The sequence below is a fragment of the Ursus americanus genome, chromosome 14, assembly GCF_024610735.1.
Source record: "Ursus americanus isolate L20-20 chromosome 14, mUrsAme1.1.p, whole genome shotgun sequence".
In the NCBI taxonomy this organism is placed as follows: domain Eukaryota; kingdom Metazoa; phylum Chordata; class Mammalia; order Carnivora; family Ursidae; genus Ursus; species Ursus americanus.
Genome location: NC_142140.1, coordinates 3,843,320 through 3,866,875, shown reverse-complemented (window position 1 = coordinate 3,866,875; position 23,556 = coordinate 3,843,320). Strand labels below are relative to the sequence as shown.

Genomic DNA, 23,556 nt, shown 5'->3' with positions numbered 1-23,556 from the left:
GCCTTGAAAGAGAAAGACTGTCCAACACACGCTGCAATGTGGGTGACCTTGAGGACGTGATGCGAAGTGACATAAGCCGGATACAAAAAGAAAAAGCAGAAACCGAAAGCCCTGTGAGGGCAGGCCTTTACATGTGCCGTTCACTTCTGGCCGCTGGAATAGCTGGTGGTGGTTTCTCTGCAAATGAAGAGCCCCCCAAATCTACGGAGGAGTCCCACGGGGAGCCTAACCCCCCAGCCCATGAAGACCTCGGGCCAGCCTATGGATACCACAGGTCGGGCTTGCCTTGTACAAGGAGACGCCACAGGTGTCGTTGTCCTCAGCCCCACAGGCCTCGCCCTCCTTGGCCCCCAGGACGCCAGCCATGCAGCTCTTCTCCTTCAAGTAGGATACACAGCAGTGCTTCTGGGCTGTCCTGCAACACAGGTGTGCCTCAGCCCCACCCGAGCACCGGCCCCCATCCTCCCCGTGACCCCTCCGGGAGGGACGGCCAGTCCCATTGCCCAGACGAGGAAACGGAGGCTCAGAGAGGGAAGCCCCTGCCAGAGGCCCATTGCAAGCAAGGCCCGTGCTGGTGGCGGGGGCCTCGGCAAAGCCAGCACATCCCCCACCAAAGAACGTGGGTTCTGCGTCTGAGCTTGACCAAGAACACTCAGGCCTGGGGCTCACTGGACTCCACGCTGTCTATCCCTGACCAGTGTGGGAGGGGGTCAGCATTCCGAGGTCCCCACAGGGCTGAGAAGGATAGGGAGACTCAACCCCAGGAAGTGCAGGGCAGCGTGGCCTGGAAGAGGGCAGCCTCCAGGCTGCGGGTTGAGCCACCCAATATCTGTACGGCTGCCCTGGGCCGCCAGCACACAAAGAGGGGGGTCACCGGGAAGCTGGGTTCAGTCTCACTTGAGAAAGGGCATGTCCCAGCGGGGGCTATTCAGTGATGGAACTGCCTATCTATGAAGTAGTGAGTTTCCCATCACAAGAGGGATACAAGCATACCTCAGGGCCACTAAGCTCAAAACCCCTGAACGATGTACATTCTAACTCCTAAGCAGTCCCCAAACTGGTAGGATGACAAAAGGGAAGGGAAAGGGACAAGGTTAGAATTTAAATGTCTCTAGGGGCGCCTGGGTGGCACAGCGGTTAAGCGCCTGCCTTCAGCTCAGGGCGTGATCCCGGCATTATGGGATCGAGCCCCACATCAGGCTCCTCCGCTATGAGCCTGCTTCTTCCTCTCCCACTCCCCCTGCTTGTGTTCCCTCTCTCGCTGGCTGTCTCTGTCTCTGTTGAATAAACAAATAAAATCTTTAAAAAAAAAAAAAAAAGAATTTAAATGTCTCTAAAGGAGGCACGGGGGGCTAGACTTTAGGAAACAGGGACTCTAATTCTGGCCATGCTCCCAGGGAGCAGTGCGGCTTTGGGTGAATCATATCACCTCTATGAACCTTGTCCTCTTTATCTAGAAAAAATAAGTAGGTTGGAAAAGAAGGCATCCCTGGGAAAAAGGAGAGGTGAATGGCTGACCAAGACGTCTTCTGGGCCCAGCACAGTCGGGGCAAAGGCACAAATGAGTCCTTTGCAGAGCACACTAGAGTCGGAAAAAACAATCAACACGGCAGAGGACAGCGGGAGACCAGGCTTCTGGAGACCCCCGGGTAGCAGAGTCGGGAAAGAAAAGAGGGCTGAAGTCTCCCAGTTCAAAGCCGGAGAGGGAAATCTCGCGTGGGCTGCGCACTGCCTGGCCCCAGCCATGGTTCACAGTGAGCGTGGCATCTCCTTGTTCCCAGGTGACAGCGGTCCTCTAACCCTGGCTCCAAACTGTACCCTCTCTGAACTCTGCTCCTCAGCCCAGCTACAGATGTACGTGGTTACTTTGTTCCTGCAGCCAGCCTTGGGCTCGCCGCACCTGGAGGGAGCCTGGCTGGCACGCTCACAGCAGCCACAATGTGCCCGTGGACACAGGGGGCCGGGGCCCCGGGCCAAAGCAAGCAGGGATCCGGAAAAGGTGCACGGGCAGCTGTGCCCGCTCCAGGGTGCACACCCTACCTGCAGGCGTCACCCTCAGCGCCACTCTCGGGGATTTCCAGGCACTCGTCATTGTCGATGGCCCACTGCTGTCCGGCCGCACAGCACGTCTCAATCAGATCCTTCGTGGACACTGTGGGCAGCAACACAGGCAGTCACCGCACTAGCGGGGGCACCTGGCTCTGAGGTGTGCAGAGGCAGCCAGGATAGTAAATGCGGCTGGTGCTGTCCAGACCCCCATTCCCAGGCAGGGGACTCACTCACCACCCACCCCTCCCCCGCTGCTGTGCAGGGTGACCCAAGTACAACCTTCGGCGCGCTGCCTGCGAGGTTAAGCCCACCGCTGGGGGAGCAGGCCGGCAGAACTATGGCCAACCGGTGACTAGTGGGGGTACAAAACCCCAGCCCTGCCTCAGAGGGGACAGTGTGTGGGGCCACCTCCATTCCAGAACTCCCAGTGGGATCGGGGGCATTGGCTAGCTCCTTCCCTGCCCCCACCCCAGGCAGGTTCTCCAAATGAACCACCACATGCACAAAACCCTCAAGTCAGGCTCTGCTTTTTTTTTTTTTTTTTGAGATTTTATTTGTTTACTTTTTGAGGGGGGAGAGGGAGAAGCAGACTCCCCACTGAACAGGGAGCCCAACACAGAGCTCGATCCCAGGACCCCAAGATCATGACCTTTAGCCCAAGGCAGCCGCCTAACTGACTGAACCACCCAGGCGCCCCTCAGGCTCTGCTTCTAAGGAGCCTGACCTAAGACACCAAGACAGGACAAGGCATAAGAAGCAATAGCAGCAGCGAGGAAAGTTTAAAACTCATCCAGGAGGGGCGCCTGGTTGGCTCAGGTCATGATCTCAGGCTCGCAAGATCCAGCTCAGCAGGGAGTCTGCTCGAGATTCTCTCCCATCCTCTCCTTTTGCCCCCCCCCCCAACTCACTGGTGCACGCGTGCACGCGCACACGCTCTCCCTCTCTCTGTCTCGCTAAAAAAACAAATCTCATCTAGGAAAGTTAGTGGAGAAAATATTCGTGGCTGGGAGAGCAGAAGGAGGCAGGGGTAGGGGAATGTCTTAAAACTGAAAGGCACAGACCTGAGCTTAAAAGGCAGAGCAATCTGCCCACCTCAAAATTAAAATTCTCTGTATAACAAAGAACCCCGTGGACAAATAGAAGACTGCTGACAGGTTCGGAGACATTTTTGGAATTCCTAGAACTGGCAAAGAATTGCCGCTGAGAAAATGTCATAATCTCCTGAAAACTAACATAAAAAAAAAAACCCCAAGTAAAATAGCTATTAAACTGGAAAAATCAGAAAGAGTGATACATGCCAGGCACAGGTTGGAGCCCTCATGCCCTGGGCGTAGGAGCGGTCACCAGCACAGCCAGTCTGGAAGGAGATAAGGCGCCACTGACACAATTAAGTATACACATTGTCCCGGACCCAGTTGTTGTCCTCCTGGCTGCGCATTCCAGGGAAGTCCTCACCCAGACCTGTAATGCAACCACTACAAGGACGTGATACTCTGGCATCATTGTGGAAGTGATAGTTCATCAGTGGAGGAGTGGCTGAATAGAATGTGGGGCTGTCCTCCATGGAGGACTCCACAGCTGTCAGAAACAATAGACTAGAGGCACACACAACACCATGAAGCTAGGCACACACACACACAGCAACACGGAGTGCACAATAAAGCACTGGGGGGAAAGGAAGAAACCAGGTGAGATCTGTTACACAAATTAAAAACACTGCATACAAAATTACAACGCACATTTTGCACATAAATTAAAAACACACACATGCAAATTAAACAGAAGAGAGCAGTTGCCTCTGGTGGGGCAGAGATTGGCAATGGGGAACAGGCATATAAGGGAATAAATACATAAATAAAATAAGACAGAGTCTTACAGAGACGATAATGTGTAAGGTGCCAGAAGAGGAGTATAATTAACCCAAACATTTGCTTCTGAGGTCTAAAAATAAATGACATGCAATAAAACACGTATAGACCAACAGACACATAAAAAGGTCCTCAACATCATTCATTATCAGGCAAATGCAAAGCAAATCCACAATGAGATATCACCTCACACCTGTCAGAATGGCTACTACAAAAAACACAAGGAACAACGAATGTTGGTGAGGATGTGGAGAAAAGGGAACCCTTGTGCATGCTGGTGGGAATGCAAACTGGTGCAGCCACTGTGGAAAATAGTATGGAGATTCCTCAAAAAACTGAAAATAGAAATACCCCATGATCCAATAATTTCACTACTGGGTATTTACCCAAAGAAAACAAAACACTAATTTGAAAAGATAACTGCACCCCTCTGTTGATTGCAGCATTATTTATAACAGCTGAGATACGGAAGAAACCAAAATGTCCATCTATAGATGAATGGATGAAGAAGACGTGGCACATATATACGATGGAATATTACTCAGCCCTAAAAAAGAATGAAATCTTGCCATCTGCAACAACATGGATGGAGCTAGAGGGTATTATGCTAAATGGAATAAGTCAGACAGAGAAAAACAAATACCATATGATTTCATTTATGTTTGGAATGTAAAAAATAAAACAAATAAGCAAAGACAAAACCCCAAAGAAAACAGATTCTTAAATACAGAGAAAAGCTGAAGGTTGACAGAAGGGAAGTGGTGGGGGGATGGGTGAAATAATAAAGAGGATTACAAGATACAAACTTCTAGTTATGAAATAAATACAGATGAAAACTACAGCTTAGGGCATAAGTCAATAATGTTGTAATAACATTATATGGTGGCTACATTTATTGTGGTGAGCACAGAACAATGTATTGTTGAATTGATATCTTGTACACCTGAAACTAATATAACATTGTATGCTATTATCCTTCAATAAAAATTTTAAACCAGAACAAAGATAAAGTTCATCCAGAATACCTATATCCATTTTGGGGGGACAGCAGGGTGTAATGGAATAACTTTGAGCCTGGGTCCACATCTTAGTGCTACCCTGTATAGCCATTTCTTCTCTCTAAGGAATCAGTGTCCTTATCTACTATGAGCACCTTTAGCTGCATAACTGCTGAAACCTACAAAGACCTCTAAATGTCCTTCAGCAGTTCACATAACCTAGCAGAGCTGAGGAACAAATGCACCAATGGATGTCAGCAGCCTGGAAGGTTCCAGGAAAGGAGTGCACTAAGAATCATCAGCTTCATCTGCTGAGTGGACATTTCAAGTTATTGAACTTTTCTAAGTTTCAAGTCCCCTTCTGTAAAAGAGGGAAAATAAGTTTCAGTAACAACCTGAGGTCTGTACCAGGAGGAATGAAAAGAATTTTCTACCAGAAGCAAGTAGCAAATATCACACTCAGGGGTGAAACACTAGACACCTGTCTCACTGAAGTCAGAAATGTGACAAAAATGCCTATTGACACTCTGTTTATGTTGTCCTAGAGATACTAGCAGATGCAATAAGGCAAGAAAAAAAAGAGGCAGAAATATTAGAAACAAAGAGATGATGGTCATTCTTTGCAGATATTATGGTTTCATCTTTCTAGAAAATCCAAAGGAACAAAAACTAACACAGTATTAAAGTGAATACTAAGGAATAATAATAATAATAGCCCAAAATAAGTGGTCAAAACCAAAATCAAGATACTCAATTTAGTGCTTTCCTATACGAGAGTAACAATTAAATAGAGTAAGAGAAAAAAAATCATTCAAAACAGAAACAAACCTAGAAATAAATTTATCATAAACATGCTAAATCCACATGAAGGAAAAAAATAATTGTCTAATAGATATAACAGTATATTTTATTAGAAATATATCCCATGTGTCTGGATGGGAAGATTCAGTACCTTGAAGACATCAATTCATCTCCATTTAATCTACAACTTCAATGCAATATAAAGTCCCAACATAATTTGTCATGAAATTTGTCAAGCTGGTTCTAAAATTCATCCAAAATTGAAAATGTCTAAGAATATTGAAGAAAAATTCTGAAAGGAAAAAGTGCATGGTTTAAAGTTCTAATAACTAAAGAGACAAGGAGATCAATGAACAATAAAATTCAGAAAGAGAACTATGTGCATATGGGAACCTCGTATATGATAAAGGCAACATTCAAACTCAGTGTGGAAAGGATTGAATATATGCTGTTGGGACCTACCTCACACCGCACACAAAAATAAATTCCAAATCCAAAGGCAGTACTAGAAGAAAACCTAAGAAAATAATTTTAGGATAAAGAGAGCTATTTTCAAAAGTAAAATCCACCAAAGAATGAAGTTGGGCCCTTACCTCAGAACACATACAAAAACAACTCAAAATGGACTAAAACCTTGGATGTAAGGCCTGAAACTGTACAACTCCTAGAAAGAAAACCCAGGGGAAAAGATCCTCAACATCAGTCTCGGCAGTGAGTTTTTGGTAGACACTAAAACACAAGCAACAAAAGCAAAAATCAACAAGTGGAACTACATCAAACCAAAAAGCTTCTGTACAGCAGAAGAAACCGTCAACAAAATGAAAAGGCAACCTGCAGAATGGGAGAAAATATCGGCAAACCACGTATCTGATAAGGGGTTAATATCCAAAATATATAAGGAACTCATACAACTCAATAGCAAAAATAATAATAATAATAATAATTTTATTTAAAAATGGGCAAAGGGGGGCGCCTGGGTGGCACAGTCGTTAAGCGTCCCCCTTCGGCTCAGGGCGTGATCCCGGCGTTATGGGATCGAGCCCCGCATCAGGCTCCTCCGCTATGAGCCTGCTTCTTCCTCTCCCACTCCCCCTGCTTGTGTTCCCTCTCTCGCTGGCTGTCTCTCTCTGTCAAATAAATAAATAAAATCTTTAAAAAAATAAAAAATAAAAATGGGCAAAGGACCAAAATAGACATTTTTCCAAGGACATATAAATGGCCAACAGGTATGTGAAAAGATGTTCAACATCACTCATCACCAGAAATATGCAAAGTAAAACTTCAGTGAGATGTCACCACGCACCTGTTAGGGAGGCTAATACTCAAAAGACAAGAGATAACAAGTATCGGTGAGGATGTGGAGAAAAGGAACCCTGTCCACTGTTGGTGGAGATGTAAATTGGTGCAGCCACTCTGGAAAACAGTATGGAAGATCCTCGAAAATTTAAAAACAGAACTACCCTACGGTCCAGCAATTCCACTTCTGGGTATACATCTGAAGGAAATTAAAGCACAGTCTCAAAAAGATATCTGCACCCCCAGGTTTGCTGCAGCATTGTTTGCAATAGCCGAGAAATGGAAGCAACCTAAGTCCTAAGTGTCCACTGATGGATGAGTGGGTAAAGAAAACGTGGTATACACGTACACAGATACATGTATGTGTATGTATATGTATGTATAGGTATGTATGTATACGTGCGTATAGGTCTCTATGTATATATATGTATGCGTATATATGTGGAATATTGTTCAGCCATAAAAAAGGAGATCTTGCCATTTTCAGGAACATGGATGGAACTTGCGGATATTACATTAAGTGAACTAAGTCAGCCAGAGACAGACAAATACTGTATGAGCTCACTCATACGTGGAATAAAAAAAAAAGTCAAACTCAGGGGCGCCTGGGTGGCTCAGTCGTTAAGCGTCTGCCTTCGGCTCAGGGCGTGATCCCGGCGTTCTGGGATCAAGCCCCACATCAGGCTCCTCTGCTGGGAGCCTGCTTCTTCCTCTCCCACTCCCCCTGCTTGTGTTCCCTCTCTCGCTGGCTATCTCTCTCTCTCTGTCAAATAAATAAATAAAATCTTAAAAAAAAAAAAAAAGTCAAACTCAAAGAAACAGAGTCGTTTGGGGGCTGCCAGGGAAGCAGTTGGGGGGAGCCTCTGGGGAGATGGGGAGATGCTGGGCAAAGGGTACAAGCTTCCATCCAGTTATAAGGTGAATAATTTCTGGTGATCTACTGCACAGGACGGCGACTCGTTACCAATACTGTACTGTGTGCCTGAATGTTGCTATGAGAACAGATCTTAACATGTTCTCACCACAAACAACAACAAAAAATGGCAACTTTGTGCGGTGACGTATTATCTGACATCACTGTAGCCATCACCTCACAGTACATATGCAGATCAGATCATGACTTTGTGTACTTATATTTATACAATGTTATACGCCGCTTATATCTCAATAAAGCTGGAGGAAAAAAGAAACAAAATCCACAACTCAAAAGGAAAACCTTAATACAATAAGAGTATAAAATCCCTGTATGGCAAGAGACAGCATATCCAACCAGCCCCAGTTACTCTCATCACATCACTCATTTTTAAGGCTCCTCTTAGCATTTATCACTGTGTGAAATCTTGTTTATTTATGAGCTTACTTCTTCACTTGTCTGTTTCTTTCTCTACAAAGGCACTCGAGTCTCTGTGGCCACTGAAAGTGATGCCACCATTCCATGCTTAATCCTTTCTCATTACTCTCTGGGCACATGGGAGTCATGCCTCACCTGAATACTTCTGGTGATGGGGAACTCACTCCACCCAGGCAGCTTGTCCCTTCTGTGCATCGCTCAAGTTCATATCTTTCTTTTACTGGACTGAACTCTTACTCCCTAAGCCTTCTCCAAGACTGCCTTACTGAGATCAGGAGATTGCAGTTGATCCCTGGGTCTTAGCCAGGTGACTTGAGATGGGTGCCCTATCGAAATAACTGTAACAGCTGGAATGAAGTGTGGGCTAGTGCCAGGCTCGGCTCCAAGAACTTTCATGCTTAAAGTTATGATGAGTACCCTTGTCTCCCTACTTTACAGATCAGGTGGTAAGTTAGAAGTCCCAAGCCTCAGTTTCCCCTCTTCTCTTCCCCCCTCCAGGCCTCAGCTTCCCCACATCCGTGGCATGGGTGACTTGATATAGCTGATCCTGAAGGCCCTGTCTGAGAATCTAACCATCACCAGCCTGAGAGGGGGTTCTGCTTCCCTATGGACTGAATGGTGTTCTCCTCCTGCCCCCTCCTTGATCAGAAGCCAGGTTTCAGCCTGTGTTTGGCAGACTTCCCACCATTCTCCCCTGGCCTTTCCCACCCTGGCTTCCCTCTGTTTCAGACAAAGGAACTCAGAGGCCGTGAACCCATATGCTGGGAGGGCCACCCACTTGGAGCAGGAGGGGGAATTAGTACAGGGGCCAAGCCTGGCACTGCTTGGTACTGTCCAAGACTTGGGAGGCAGGGCCAGGCCAAACCCCACAAGACGTGTACCCCCATGTCCTAGTCCAGAAGACACACCCTCCTTCTCCACCCCAGTGCTTCAAGGCTCAGCCCAGAGGCCCTCTCCTCCAGGTCTCCTTCCTTGACCGCCCCCTCTGAGGTCCCCAGCCTCTATCTTTCTCTCTGCTTCTTCTTAAGTTCCAGGCACCACCATTCAGATGTCCAGTCCTAGGATTCTTCCCTTCTCCACCTCCACACCGGCCCTGGCTGATCTCACCCAGCTCTGAGTGTCAAGCGCCTGCTTCTCCTTGACCCCTCCCACACACCTGTGTCCAGCCATAGCTCCGTGCGGGCACGCACAGTCGGCGAAGGAACCACCGCCGCTGCTCCCTGGTGCTCCCACCACCAGAATCTGTTCAGCAACTGAACCACCTCACACCACCTCTCCCCAGGTCTCCCCTGCGTCAGTGAAGGGCCGCCAGCAACCTCAGGACCCTGCTACTCCAATTCCTCCTTCCCCACCTCTGTCCATCACCCAGTGGGCCACCTTCAAAGTGCATCCCAGTCTACCCACCTGGCCCCTCACTCCACCACCACCTCTTGGTCCGACATGATCCCTGTTCCCACAGGTGTCCTCCTCCAAGTCATCTTCCAGAGGGTGTCAGAATGAGGCCCAAATACAAATCAGACTGTGTCTCTCCTTGGCCTACAGGCCCCAACAGTCCCCCTTTCTTTACAAAGACCTGTTGACTGCCTCACCCTCATCTCTGTTCTCTGATCCTCTTTCTCACTCATTCTTTCCACTCCTTGAACTCCCTAGGCTCACCCCTGCCCCAGGTCCTTTGCACGTATTCTACCTTCTGCCTGGAATCCTCTGCCTTTTTCCTGTGCCCTGCCCCACTCCCACTGTCTACATGGCTGTCCCTTCTCCTTCAGGGCTCTCACCTCCTCAGAGAGGAGCTCCCTGACTGCTGTATCTAAACTAACCTCTATGCTGACCCTCCTCACACCACCCTACTTCCCTGGCCTTCCCCAGTCCCAATCAGCTCAGGAAACCTGTGGTCCACAGACCCCCACTGGAAGGCCACTGTTCTACAGGATGAAGCACCCCTCCCTGGTGGGGCAATCACAGCCCAGAGTCACGTCCAGCTCCTATGCTCTACCCTAGCCCCACATGCTTCTCCTTGCCCCTCTGTCTTTGCACATGCTGGTCCATGTTGGGAACGCCCTTCTCTGCTTGTCCAACTAACCATCCCTAACCAGCCAGTCCACATGTGACTCAGCCTCTCCATCTGCTGAGCTCCCACTAGTACCCACCTCCAACCCGGGGGGACCAGTGGCCCCCTCCTCTGGCTTCATTCACATCAGCACTTGGTACATACTTTCACCGTGATGTCACTGTCGGGTGACATGCTTGTCTCAACCACCAGACTGAGAGGGTCTCAGGAGCCAAGAAATGGTCTGAGTCCTCTCAGGGCTCCCAGGGCCTGGGGCTGAATCGAGTATCCCAGGCCCTCGGTGTCCACCACCTCATGGAAAGCTTACATCAACAACACGAAGTTGGATGATTATCTCGATTTTCCAGATGTGTAAACAGAGTTTCAGATACACAGCCCAGCACACAAGCTTAGGAAAATGAGGGAGAAGAACGCAAGCACGGCCGGTCCACCTGGCCCAGGCTGCCTCTCTGCTAAGGGCTCCAGCAGGGGGCGGGGGTGAGCCGGGCACGTCTGTACCACCGCTGGAAGCGCGGGCTAGGGGACATGGGCAAGTCACTCATCCTCTGAGCCTCCATTTCCTTGCCTGTTAAATGGGCAAATAACCTTTCCCTGCCACACTTCACAAAGTTCCGGGGAGCTGAGAAGATTCAGTGCCTTGCAAACAACAGGCGCTCAGTAACCAGTACCTCCCTGGCCCTAGCACACAGGTGTCTGATGACTACTCACCAATCAATTAATTAAAGAACAAAGGAACAGACCAATAAACGGATGGATAGAACAATAACCCCTTTCACAGAGGAAGCTGGAAGGGCTTTCAGCAATCCCTCCCCTGCCTTTTCTGCTTTCCTCTGGGCTTTTGCGGACTCCCCCATTTCTGGCCACGTTGCCACACTGCCTGAGCTCTGGCCAAGAGGGCGTGTGGTGTCCGTCACCTGCTGGTGATTTGCAAGCCCTGTGGACAGGAGGGGAGGGGCATCTCCTGCTGAGACAGCGGCAGTCGTGGCCCTCTCCCTGACCTCCAGAGACATGGGCCAGCACCACATCATCCTGGCTTCTGAACGCATTGCCAACCATCTGCTTCACAGACTCTGGCAGGAAACTCGCCTCCAACATCCCTGAGTAGCAAAGGGAGAACAGACCCACTTTGGGAAACCGTTAACTTCGTCTAGTGGACTGGAAGATACCCGGAGCCAGTGATGCAGTGATCTCATTTTCAGGTACTCGCCCAGGAGAAACAGGTGCCCGTGGTCTCCACCCGGAGACCCACAAACAGAAGCCCCACACTGCAAGCAACGCAAGCACCCCTCGACAAAAGAAAGGGTGAATAAGCCATGGCAGGACCACACGATGTGCACAGATTCATTTCAACCACACACAGCAACACGGATGAATCACAGACAGGATCTTGGGGGGAAGAAGCAAGTCACAGAGGAATGCTGCAGACTGCCTTTCATAAGAAGTTCCAAAACAGGGGAAAAAGCAACACGACCGTACAGCCCTAAAGAGAAGGAAGGAACTCCCGTGCACAGAAGTCAGGATGGTGGGAACTGTGGGGGTCAGGGCAGGCGGCCACAGCCTCTGTCTCCACTGCCGGTACCTCCAATGGGTGCCCCCTTTAAACACTCCTTTAATTGTCATGTAGGTCTCATTTGTGCTGATAGTCACAAACACTTCACAATAACATTACTGCAAAAGTTATTATGATTAGAAAATTCTAAGATTCAGACTAAAGACTAAGGGTATTTTCAGTTTTGACCCAGAGAGTGACTTTATACCAGGCACAAAAGGACAAAGATATGATTCTCCTTATATAGGGTACCCAGAAGAGGCAAACTCAGAGAGACAGAAAGTAGCCTAGAGGTTACCAGAGGCTGGGGGAGGGGGATGGAGAGTCAGTGTTGGATGGGCACAGGATTTCAGTTTAGGAAGATGAAAAAGTTCTGGAGATGGGACGCCTGGGGGGCTCAGTCGGTTAAGCATCTACCTTCGGCTCAGGTCATGATCCCAGAGTCTTAGGATCCAGCCCTGCACGGCATCTTTCTCCCTGCTCAGCGGGAGTCTGCTCCTCCCTCTCCCTCTGCTGCTCCCCCTGCTTGTGCTCTCTCACTCTCTCCCACAAATAAATGAATAAAATATTTTTAAAAAAATTTCTGGAGATGGGCGATGTACTTGTACAATGTGAATATATTACATCTCACTGACCTAAAACTAGTTCCAGTGGCCAATGTTATGTTACGTGTATCTTACTGCAATAAACAGAAAATGATGCATTGCACTGTAAAAAAAAAAAAATGTGACACAGCACTTCCTCCATCCAGAAATCTAACCTGCTGACAGATTCCCCTCCCCCACGGGCACAAACATGCATGACCGGGATGCTTGCTATAGCTGAATTTGTGAGAGCAAAGGTCAGACGCAACCAAAATCTCACCAATAGGGCAGCGATTGAATAACTGAGGTTATACCTGTCCACTCTTACGCAGATGTTAAAAAGAACCAGGTGGGTGTTCCTGCACTTAAAGGCATGATTTCTTTTTTTTTTTTTTTTTTTTTAAAGATTTTATTTATTTATGTGACAGAGAGACAGCCAGCGAGAGAGGGAACACAGCAGGGGGAGTGGGAGAGGAAGAAGCAGGCTCATAGCGGAAGAGCCTGATGTGGGACTCGATCCCGGATCGCCAGGATCACGCCCTGAGCCGAAGGCAGACGCTTTAACGACTGCGCTACCCAGGCGCCCCAAAGGCATGATTTCTGAATGTACTATGAAGAATTAAGGACAGGGGTGCCTGGCTGGCTCAATCGGTAGAGCATGAGACTGACTCTCGATCCCAGGGTCGCGAGTTCATGCCCCACACCGGGCATGGAGCCTACTTAAAAAAAGAGAGAGAGAAAATTAAGAACGTAAGGGTCAATGCTGGAAAGTATATACAATAAGTCACCCTTTAGCATTTTAAAGGGATATATGGACACAGATGGATTATTTCTAGAAGGACAGTCAGGAGGCTCAGGGCAGGACCTGACCGTGGGAAGGAGGAAGCACATGGACATCTCACTGTTTGCCCCTTTTGTATTTTTTATGGTTTCTTATCTTGTGCAGGTATTGCCCGTTCAAGAGACATTCTGTTATAAAAAGATTCTGAGATTCTGGAGATTACGACCACCTTTGATCACAGAACAATGGGTGCCCTGAACAATACTGCTCAGAGGTCACGACCCCTCTGGACCATCCCCTCTCCCAGACATTAAAGTCCTAAAGAATAGTGGCTTTGGAAATGTTGCAGAAAAAGCACATGCACCTGGCAGGACGGTGATGAGCTGGCGCTCTCCACCGGCGCCCTGTTTGGACAGGGTGTTTGAGAGGCCTGAGCAAACAGCCCAGGGCCCGCTACTCTCTGCGCCTGGCAGCTTGGTGTTCTCGGGGGGTGGGGAGGAGGTACCTGCAGGCCCTGGGAGCGCCTGGAGTCCTCTTACAGGGACTGTAAAGCAGACAAACAAGAAGGGCTCCTGAGCTCTGTCTTCCTGCACCAGGATCACAGACACAGTGGTGACAAACAGCCTCTGTTGCCCTTTCCAGCACCTCCCATCACCTTGTGTGATGGTGCTTACTGTCTACCCAGCTCTGCCCAAGTCAGAGGCGCAGAGCTGCTCTTGCTGACAGGCTGGAGGCTGGCTCTCTGCCCTGGCCGAGCCACCTGTGGGGCCCAGTTTGCACCCACAGCATCTCCCCTCCAGCTCCAGAAAGAGGCTCCTCTGCGCATCCCCATTTTAGAGACGAGCAGGTGGCAGCCTGGAGAGGAGGCAGCACTGGCCCCAGACCACTCGCGGGGCAGCCGCAGAAGCCCACGGCAGCTGCACACTCCAGAGCGCAGGCTCCTGAGCAGAGCACCCAAGCAAGCAAAGGAGAGGGTGAAGAAGGAGGGAGGCAGGACAGAGTTCAAGTCCCTCTGCAGCAGCTACTCCAGGGGAAGCAGGGCGCCCTACTCTTCGGGCTCCTTTCCCATTCTCCCCACGGGCAGAAAAGCCCCTTGATTCCTGACAAAGCCAACGAGGCAGTGGGGGGAAAGATGGCCTTTTCCACACTGGTGCTGGGTGAGCTGAACACGCATTGAAAAAAAGAATGAATTCTGATTCCTACTCATACCACCTAAAGAAACAAATCTAAATACGATCAAATATGATCGTAGGTGAAACACGTTAAAATGTCTAGAACATAACCTAGGAAAATATCTTCATGACTCTGGGGCAGACAAAGATTTCTGTAAAAGGATACAAAATACACTTTCAGAAACGTGAAGATCAATATACTGCATTGCGTTAAAATTAGGAATTTGTATTCCTCAGAAGACAGCATTTGCAATGTACTCATCACATACCATCACTAAGAAAGTGCAAAGATGGGGCGCCCGGGTGGCTCTGTGCTCAGCGCCGTCTGCTTGAGATTCTTTTCCCCTCTTTCTCCCTCCCTCCCCTGCCCCTCCCCCACTTGCAGGTGCTCTCTCTCTCTCTCTCAAATAAATAAATAAATAATTTTTTGAAGTGGAAAGAAAAGTTACACAACAAAACAAGGTCATGAGTGATCCAACAAAAGACACCAATCGGAATCCTTAAAGAACCCCTACGAACCAGTCAGACAAAGAAAGGCAATTTAAAAATGAGCAAATGACAACAGAATGTCCGACAGTAATATGAGAATGTGCTCCACGTCCTAAGTTCTGAGAAAATGCAAATTAAAACCAGAACGAGATACTGCTACATATGCGCCAGATTGGCTCAGATGAAAAGGAACGACAGCGTCCAGTGTCGGCAAAGACGTGGAGCAACCGGAACTCTCCCTCACTGCTGGTGGGGATGCGAGCTGGTAACGTACTTTGGAAGAACGTCCGTGTCACATCCCACTCCTGCGTATATATCCCACGTGAATGCCCGCTTCATCCAACAGACTCCGACAAGAATGTTCACAGCAACTATATCCGTCACAGCCACAAGCTGAAAACAGCCCAGATGTCCACCCATGCTAGAACGGATCAATAACCCACGATTGATTCCCACAACGGGAATGATTAAATGAACTACTGCAACAACTACATGCGACAACATGGGAGAGTCTCAAAACACAGTTTTTGAGCTAAAGAAGTCAAATGCAAAATACCACATTGTCCCCATTACACAAAATAAATTGAAGGACAGGCAAGATGGTGACGAAAGTCAACACCGTGGTTTCCACGGGGGAAGGAGAGCAGAAATGGTTGAAAAGGGGCACCGGGAAAACTCTGGAATGCTTGAAGTGTTTCATATCTTGATTGGGGTGGAGCTGCCCAGGTGTCTTCAGACGTGAAAATCCACTGAGCTGTTCTGTTAAGATCTGTGTGCTTCACATAAATTATACTTCATAAGGAGTATAATAAATAAATATATAAAAATAAAAAGTTGTAAAGGGAGTACTGTTATACTAGTCAAGATTTAAACGTTATCTACAGCATATGTTAGTACAAATGAGAGAGAAGAAAACTCAGAAGATATAACAACTACATATAAACCAAATAACGTCTAATCGGTCTCGATTAGATAGGACTTTACAAAACGAGCTCGGCAATGCACTTTGGGGACAGGCGGAGAGTTAAGAATATGGTCTGAGACTCGGATGGCATGAGGGACTTAGTACCTGCTTTAAGTGTAGGGTCACAGTCCATCGTAATACGAGAGAATGTCTTGATTGCTTAGACTTGCACTGTGCACGTAGTGTTGAGACTGAAATGGTTCCATCTCACGTACACACACATGCGTGCACACGCATACTGCATCTCAAATGAGAAAAAAGAGCAAGACCTGAACGATTATGGGGCTAAGACTTCTTCCCGGAGCCCCCTCCCCTTTCAGCAGCCCCACCAAGGGTCCATCCCAGCTGCCTGGTGTGGCCTGGGTTCCAAGAGGACTCCTGGGATGCTGGGGTGTTGTGGCTGGTGGAGCCACAGATACGGGGACTCTGTGGTGGGCTTTGTCAACATGGAGGGGCTGTGAGGCCCCGGGCACATGGCTGCAGCATGGTCTTTGGGGAGCTTTGGGGGGTAGTAGGCGAGCAGTAGGATGACCCGAGCAATAGGAGGGCCCTACCCTCCATGGCTTTCCAGGGAGCCAGTGGTGGGATTTGTGCCTGTCATCTGCATTTTAACTGGCCACTTCTGCTAAGAATTTTCCAGTTGATGAGAAGTTGACTCCATGCAAAAGAGAAAAGGAGTTTGCACAAAACAGGCCGCCCTGACCGAGGACTGGGCAAAAACTCTTGACAAGCTTAGTTCCGTTCGAAGGGAGTGTGAGGAACTGGCATCATTTAGAGGAAGCTACCCTAGAAAGAGTCACCAGACATTCAGAACCCCAGGCAAACTCTGAAAAGCTGAATGCAACCAGCCCCATTTTCTGAGAAAATCAGCTTCCCAGAACAAGGACAAGACAAAGATCCAAAAGCTGGGCCACAAGAGTGGGCGGCTCACATCCTAAGAATGAACCAGTCATTGGAAGATCGCTCCAGAATTAGAACACGGCCAACAGCTTTCTAAAACAGTGCATGTGACCAAGGGCACATGCCCATTAGGGTCCCTCACCAACTGGTGGCCTTCATCTAAAAGGAGAGCTGTCCCTCCCTCCGCTCAGGCTCACCCCAGGCTACCGGTCATGTCCCCCGCCTGCTGCAGCTCACGGTGGCACCAGATCCCGGGGCCAGAGCCCACACTCCCTCCCTGTGCTCCTGGAGGAGGTGTCTCCCAGCCCCACCCCAGCACAGCCTTCCAGCATCGTGCAAACCTCAAACCAAATGCACGGACTTCCAGAACCTCATCAAGACACTTGGGACGTGGTCTGTTCCTCCTCAAAAAACCCTGTGAATTGTATCTCCTTCACTATGAGTTAAGGAAACTTGCTGCCACCCCACGACAACGTACTCTTGCTCAAAGAGGAGTCTGATGGAATTCTGGTTCTCGGGATAGCATTCTGTTTTATACATGAATCTTACCAATGACTTAATTCTACTTCGCTGGTCATTCCGGATAGTTGAATTTAATTACCAGTCTATTGTACATACGTACAGTATAGTAAGAGAAGACGTTTAACTATAAGGCAGCTTTGGTCTCCGCAGGCCAGTTTTTTCTATAAAAGAAATATAAACATTTATATTTACCTTAATAAATAGGGATTTGGTTACAGAATTACAGAAATTAAAATATCACATAAAAAACAGGATGTTTTTTTCCTCCTCTTCGAGGCAAACAGGAAGCAGGGTACCAGCAAGGTTTCCAGCAAAGCCCCAGGTGGCCATGCTGACGCAGAGGTCCAGCTGGGGGAAGAGGCAGTGGGTGCCCGGGGATGGGTCGCCAGATGAGACGGAGGGGCCACGAGTCCGTGACCTGAGGCTCCCAGCCAGTGTTCCCAAGGGGGACACCACGGGGCCAGGCTGGGCCCCTCCAGAGCCAAATTCCCAGTGACTTTACACCCAGCAACTTTGCATTTCTCTTAAGTGACATGGGACTACAGCCCCACCAGGCCCCAACCCCACCTAGACCTTTACCAGATCTCTCCCCCACCCCCAAGTACCTCCATCCTGTGTCCTCTGCAGCCTGCAGAGTGACCCAACATTCAGTGGAGCAATGAGCCTCACCCCGGGGGCCCAGGAGAGGTGGGCTGACAACGCCACTCCACACTGGCCAGAACCCTGCTGTCCTTCCACCGGCCAAGCAACCTCAGGCAAGTCCCTTGGCTCGTCTGGTCCTGCATTCAGGCTTCAGGGGTCATGTGGTGACAGATAAGGAATCACGAGCCCTTCCTTGGGCACTTACCCACCCACCCTCCTGCTGCCCACCTGCTGAGTGGGGCAAACTCGATGGGGAAGAAACAGAAACCCAGCTGTCCTCTGATGGGGTTCCCACCTGTGTCCCAGACCTCCGCCTGGCCTCCAGACTTGCCTTCCCGGTGTCAAGGCTGTGTCTCTACCTGAGTGTCAGCAACTGGCACCAACACCTCCAGAAAGAGACTACGAGTAGCCCTCGCCCACAGACTTGGGGTCACCCATCTCAGGAAGTACACCCCCCAAACCAAGCCCGGAAGGTGTGGCATCCTGGAGAGATCCTGATCCCTCCCCAACCACATCTACGTGGCCATCATCCACCAATCCTGCTCCTGTCCCCATCTGTCCCAGGGCCGCGTCCCACCCTGCTCTTCACTGACAGAAGCTGACCTGGAGGGGCTGCAGCACGGATCCCCAGGCAGGCATGGCCACCTCAACCAAAGACCTGAGCGCCTTCAAACCTCAGCTCTTGCCAGGCTCCCGTTCAGGCCCTGGAGCGACAGCTTCCTTGGCTGCCGGCCCAGGCGCAGCAGCGTCCCCTGCTAGTCCCCAACCCCGCCCTCACCTGTGCATGTGGCCTCTTCATGACACCCTCTTCAGTCACCCTTCACATGTACCACCTGTTCCCCATGCTTTGACTCCACTGGCCAGGGAGGTCTGGGAGGAAAGCACGCTGCGCTGGCAGTCAGGAATCTGGGGCCCATCCTCTGAGCTCCTGGAGTCCTTGGCCAGCCCCTCACCCATCTCTGGGCCGTTGTGTCCTAGCTGTGTAATTAGGGGTGGGAAGGGGTTGGGAGACTAAATAGTGGCAGCAAACTGGCACTCACTGCATACTTTACTGGTGCTTTAATATATTTGAATTAGTTGCCAACATTTACAAATTGGGAGCTTTCATAGAAAATTCCAGATCCCTGGTTTCTTTTAGAAAACCCGAAGTTACAGGCCGCGGTGGGCCTCCCCTGCCCCAGGGCAACCACATTGGAGCTGGGGAGCAGCTGCCCCAGCATTCCAGGTGCCTTCCTAGTCCCAAGGCCCAGAGAGCCCCCATGGGTCCTCACTGGCAGTTCTTATCCTCCAGCCGTCCCACCTCCAGCATCTGGCTTTGCTTCCCCATCCTGTGCGTTCCAAAGGTCTGCTCATTGCAGCAGGTACACCCACCGCAAGCTGGGGGTGGGGGAGTGTTCTCCCTTCTGGTTCCCGCTGGCTCCCTGGTTCAGAGCGCGTGGCCCATAAGTATGTCGTGAGTGAGTGGGGCAGATGAGAGGGTGAGGGCTGTAAGCGAAACAGGCCAGCTCCTCTCACTCTCTCCCCGCACATCCCGATCCCCTCTCAGGTGCTGGGAGCTCTCTGTGCCCAGGCAGACGGCTCCCTGCAGCCAGATTCTACTCTTCAGCCACCTCCACCCTCCCCCACATGGATCCCAGAAAACCCCAGAATCCCAAACTCTGTGCCTGAGGGCACATGCAGAGCTTGGGGCCTGCTGACCCCACCCTGGGCCCTATGTGCCCCTTGTGGGTCTGTGACATGGGGCAGGGCTGGAGCCCCCATCTGCTGGCAGTGGGAACTACATACTCGTGCCAGGCAATTGCGCAAACCCAGGGAGGTGGTCAGGACAAAGGGCCGAGAGTCAGTGGTCGACAAATGTCTGTTTGCTTCGTCACCCTCAGTGACCCTGGACAATTTGCTTATCTTCCCTCTGCCTCAGTTATCTCACCTCTAGCAATGGGGGTGTCACAAGGCGTAACATACCGATACACGTCCAGACCAGCACAGCATCTGCCCTGTAATGACCTCTCCCCCAAGCAGGCCAGCCCTGTGAGGGTGAAGGAGGAGACCACGTGCAGACCCAGGGAGGGTGCCCCCTCCCCATTTCTGGGAGGTCAGCCACCCAGTCAGGCGGTGCCACTGAAGAAAAGACCTCAGGACCGGGCGTCTGCTGACTCAATTGGCAGATGCTGGAACAGAAGTGTAGAGCAGGGAAGGAAGAGCCAGGGAGGACCACTGCACTGCACTTCTGGAGGCGGCCAAGAGTGACAGCACCGGGGTGGGGCGCAGGAAGTGAATACCCCCCACCCAACCCCACAGGCCTGGCCCCTCTGCTTTTTCACCAGCGGGACAACTCCTGGCCATCAGAAAAGACACACATCTGTTCACTGAAGCACAAGCGCAAGTCCATAGCCCCAGCCCCCAGAGTGCAGTGGCCCTCCGACACGGGAAGGACAGGAACTCAGTCCCAAGCAGCTGCTCTGTGCTGGCTGACACTCCTTCTTCAACTCCTCTCAGTAATCCTGGGGTGGTAAGATCACTCTCCCATCTTACAGATGCAGACACTGAGGCTCAGTGAGTCAACTGCCTGAGGTCATGCAGCCTTAGCAGCAGGGGCAGGATTCACGCCCAAGGATTCACCCTCTGAGGACCAAGCTGGTTCATCCCCAGTGCGACCGGCCCCAAGCTCATTTTCCCAGTATGGAGACCCTGGAGTGGACACGGAGGGCCCCATAGAACCCCAGCCCACACAATGCTGACCTCGGTCTACAGAGGCCTCCCCCTCAAGGCCCCAGATGCTGCAGGACAAAGGACACAGAGGCCACACAAACTCCTGGCCGGGCTTGGAGGAGGTGTTGGCAGGCAGACGATTGCTGACACCGCTCTCAGGAGAGCCCTGAGCTCAGACCTCTCAGCTCCAGTTCACCGAGGCACCCAGGATTCTGGAAGGCTCAGGGTACAGGAGGCCAAAGGGCTTGGTTCAGCCTCAGGACAACTGCATCTGTTGTCTTGGGTTCAGTGTATAAATAGGAAGCAGCCCAGAATGGAAAAGCTGTTGCCCTCCCAACAGAGACCCCAGGCCTGGAATCAGCACCCAGGACACCAACTGTGAGTAGAGCCCTGCTAGGAGACAGACCCCAACATCTGGTGCCCAACACCAGCCTTCTTCCAACTGAGAACATAGCTATAGAAGGGAGCCCTCAGAAAGCCCATTTTATAGACAAGAAAACTGAGGCCCAGGAAAGAAGGCAATTTGCCTAAGGTTACATAGCTAGCAACGGGCACAGCCAGCTCAAATCTGGGAGCTCTGTACCAGGCCTACCAAAAGAGGCAAGCAGGAAATCCAGACATGCCTTCAGCATCAACGGACCCGAGTTCAGACCTGGGCCCACCACTTATTTGCTGCCGGACCACGTTGCTGCCTGGCCAGGCAAGCGTTTCCCCCCTGGTGGGAAGGGACTCACTGTAAAGTCTTTTGAGGCCTAAGTGAAATGAGGTCCATGGAGCACCCAGCCCAGGGCCTGGGGTACACTCAGCCCCAATTCTCCTCCCTTCCTCTATGCACACCCTTCGCAATGTGACTTCACAGCAACTCCCAGGAAGAGAGGCCCCTGAAACTGGGCTGGCCTCCTGACCGGCTGGCCACAAAATGGGGCAATAGAAAGGGTTCTACTAGTTCTGAACCTATGCCCAAAAACCCTGTGTGCTTCTTGTCTTTCTCCTGGAGCCCTGTTTCCGGGGTGAGAACAAGCCAGGGCTAACCAGCTTGAAGGGGTCAGGGAGCAGAGATCAGAGACAAACCATCCCGGCAGACACCGCCCCACACCTGCCAGGCCCAGCGGAGCTGCCAGCCCACCACAGACACTCACAAGCATGAGCCCAGCTGCCATCAGCCACTCCTGGCCCAGGGCAGCAGAGTCCGGCTGCCCCGTGGACTTGGGAGTGATGAAAAAGTTCACTGTGGGGTGGCTTGCTGCTCACGTTACCATGGCAATAGATCATTCATACCATCACCAAGGTGTGTCCCCAGCACAAGGACTGGCACGGGTTCGGTGAGAGTTCCAGAAAGACCAGGTGGCAGCCCCATGCGCTGTTGGTGGGAGCATGGCCAGACTTTCTGAGGACCCCTTGGCCAAGGAGGGGGATGGGGAGAGCAAAACACACGTGTGAACTAAAACCACCCCAAGACACCGTCTTCCACCTCCCCGGTTGGCCACACCGAGAACACTGTATAGCACCCCGATTCGTTTTCTTGTTAGCGCCTAGTGCCATCTCACATAGATTTTGCATATGCATGGGACCGATCGTGCGCTCCCCAAGCCCGCCAGCACGGAAGCTCCATGACAGATGCGAATTCTGTCCATTCTGATTATGGTGCTGTGTCCCCAGCACCTACAGCAATGCAATAAATACTTGTCGAATAAATAAGTGGGGGAAATGCGTTCTCCTGTATTACTGGTGTGAGCAAAACCCTGGCACAGCTTTCAAAGGAGGCCCAGCTGACACCTACCGAGGTGACAAATACGCGCATCCTGTGTCTCCTCACACTGAGCACACGGGAGCCCGCACCTCCCCAAAGAAACGTGTGCCAGTGATCCTCAGAAGACTGGTTCAAGCAGGTGCACAGAAATACGTTTCCTGATGGTCCCGGACTTAAAACAACCCCAGCACCCCTGGACGGGAGAATGAACCACCAAACTGGGGTCCCTGCATATGCTGGTGCACCTCGCAGCAGTCAGAAGGACCAGCTACAGCACACGCAACACGGCCAACCTCAGGAATGATGTGCTGAGCAATAGAAGCAGACGCGAAAGAGAACAGACTCTCTGGTTCCATTTAGCAAAGTCTGGGAGCAGAAAACTAACGGCTGCTGTTAGAAATCAGGGCAGTGGCTCCCCAGGACCGGCACTGAGGGGGTGACCTGGCTTGTCTCCTGACGTTTCATGATCTGGGTGCCTGTCACATGGTGTGTTCCATTTGTGAAAAGGTATTACTGAGTTGTATGCTTCTGATGGGTTCTATTGGTTATGCTTCAATAGTAAATTCACAAAAAAATGTAAAGAAATGCACATGCACACTGACCCAGCACGCCACACCAGGAGACAGCATAAAGATACTCACTAGAGCACTGCTTTTGAACTGCAAAAGGCTAGAAACAACCTGAACATCTGTCAGTAGGGACCAGAAAGTAAGGCCGGAACACGTGGACTGTGACACACTGGCTGGTAAGGGAGCTCTCCGTGTGAAGACAGGAAGAATCCCAAGATATGCTGTCAGAGAGAAAAAGCACAGGGCAGAACGGTGTGCATAATATGCTAGTATTTGTGGGTTGACCACTGATTCTCAAGTGTGGTCCTAGGCCTGGAGGGTCCCTGAGGACTTTCCAGGCATCCGTGAGATCAGCATTATTTTCATAACAACACGACAACATCAGTTGCCTTCTTCATGCCTTTTCTCCCACGAGTATATGGCGGAGTCTTCCAGAGACAACAGGACATTGTGATGATGTCATCACTTTAATGGCTAACGGAATGTGTGCTTGT

The 23,556-nt window shown here is 50.5% G+C and overlaps 1 protein-coding gene across 5 annotated transcripts in view; it reads right to left on the bottom strand.

The window, feature by feature from the left end:
- The window catches only part of FBLN2 (fibulin 2), an 89,488-nt gene that overhangs the window by 27,454 nt on the left and 38,478 nt on the right, over nucleotides 1-23,556 (bottom strand). For all 5 annotated transcript variants that reach the window (XM_045812429.2, XM_045812431.2, XM_045812430.2 and 2 more), the window contains exons 3-4: nucleotides 2,041-2,152; nucleotides 286-415 (exon numbers count right to left, since the gene is read on the bottom strand). In XM_045812429.2, coding sequence (XP_045668385.2) covers nucleotides 286-415; nucleotides 2,041-2,152 — 242 coding nt within the window. The remainder of the gene's footprint in view (nucleotides 1-285; nucleotides 416-2,040; nucleotides 2,153-23,556) is intronic.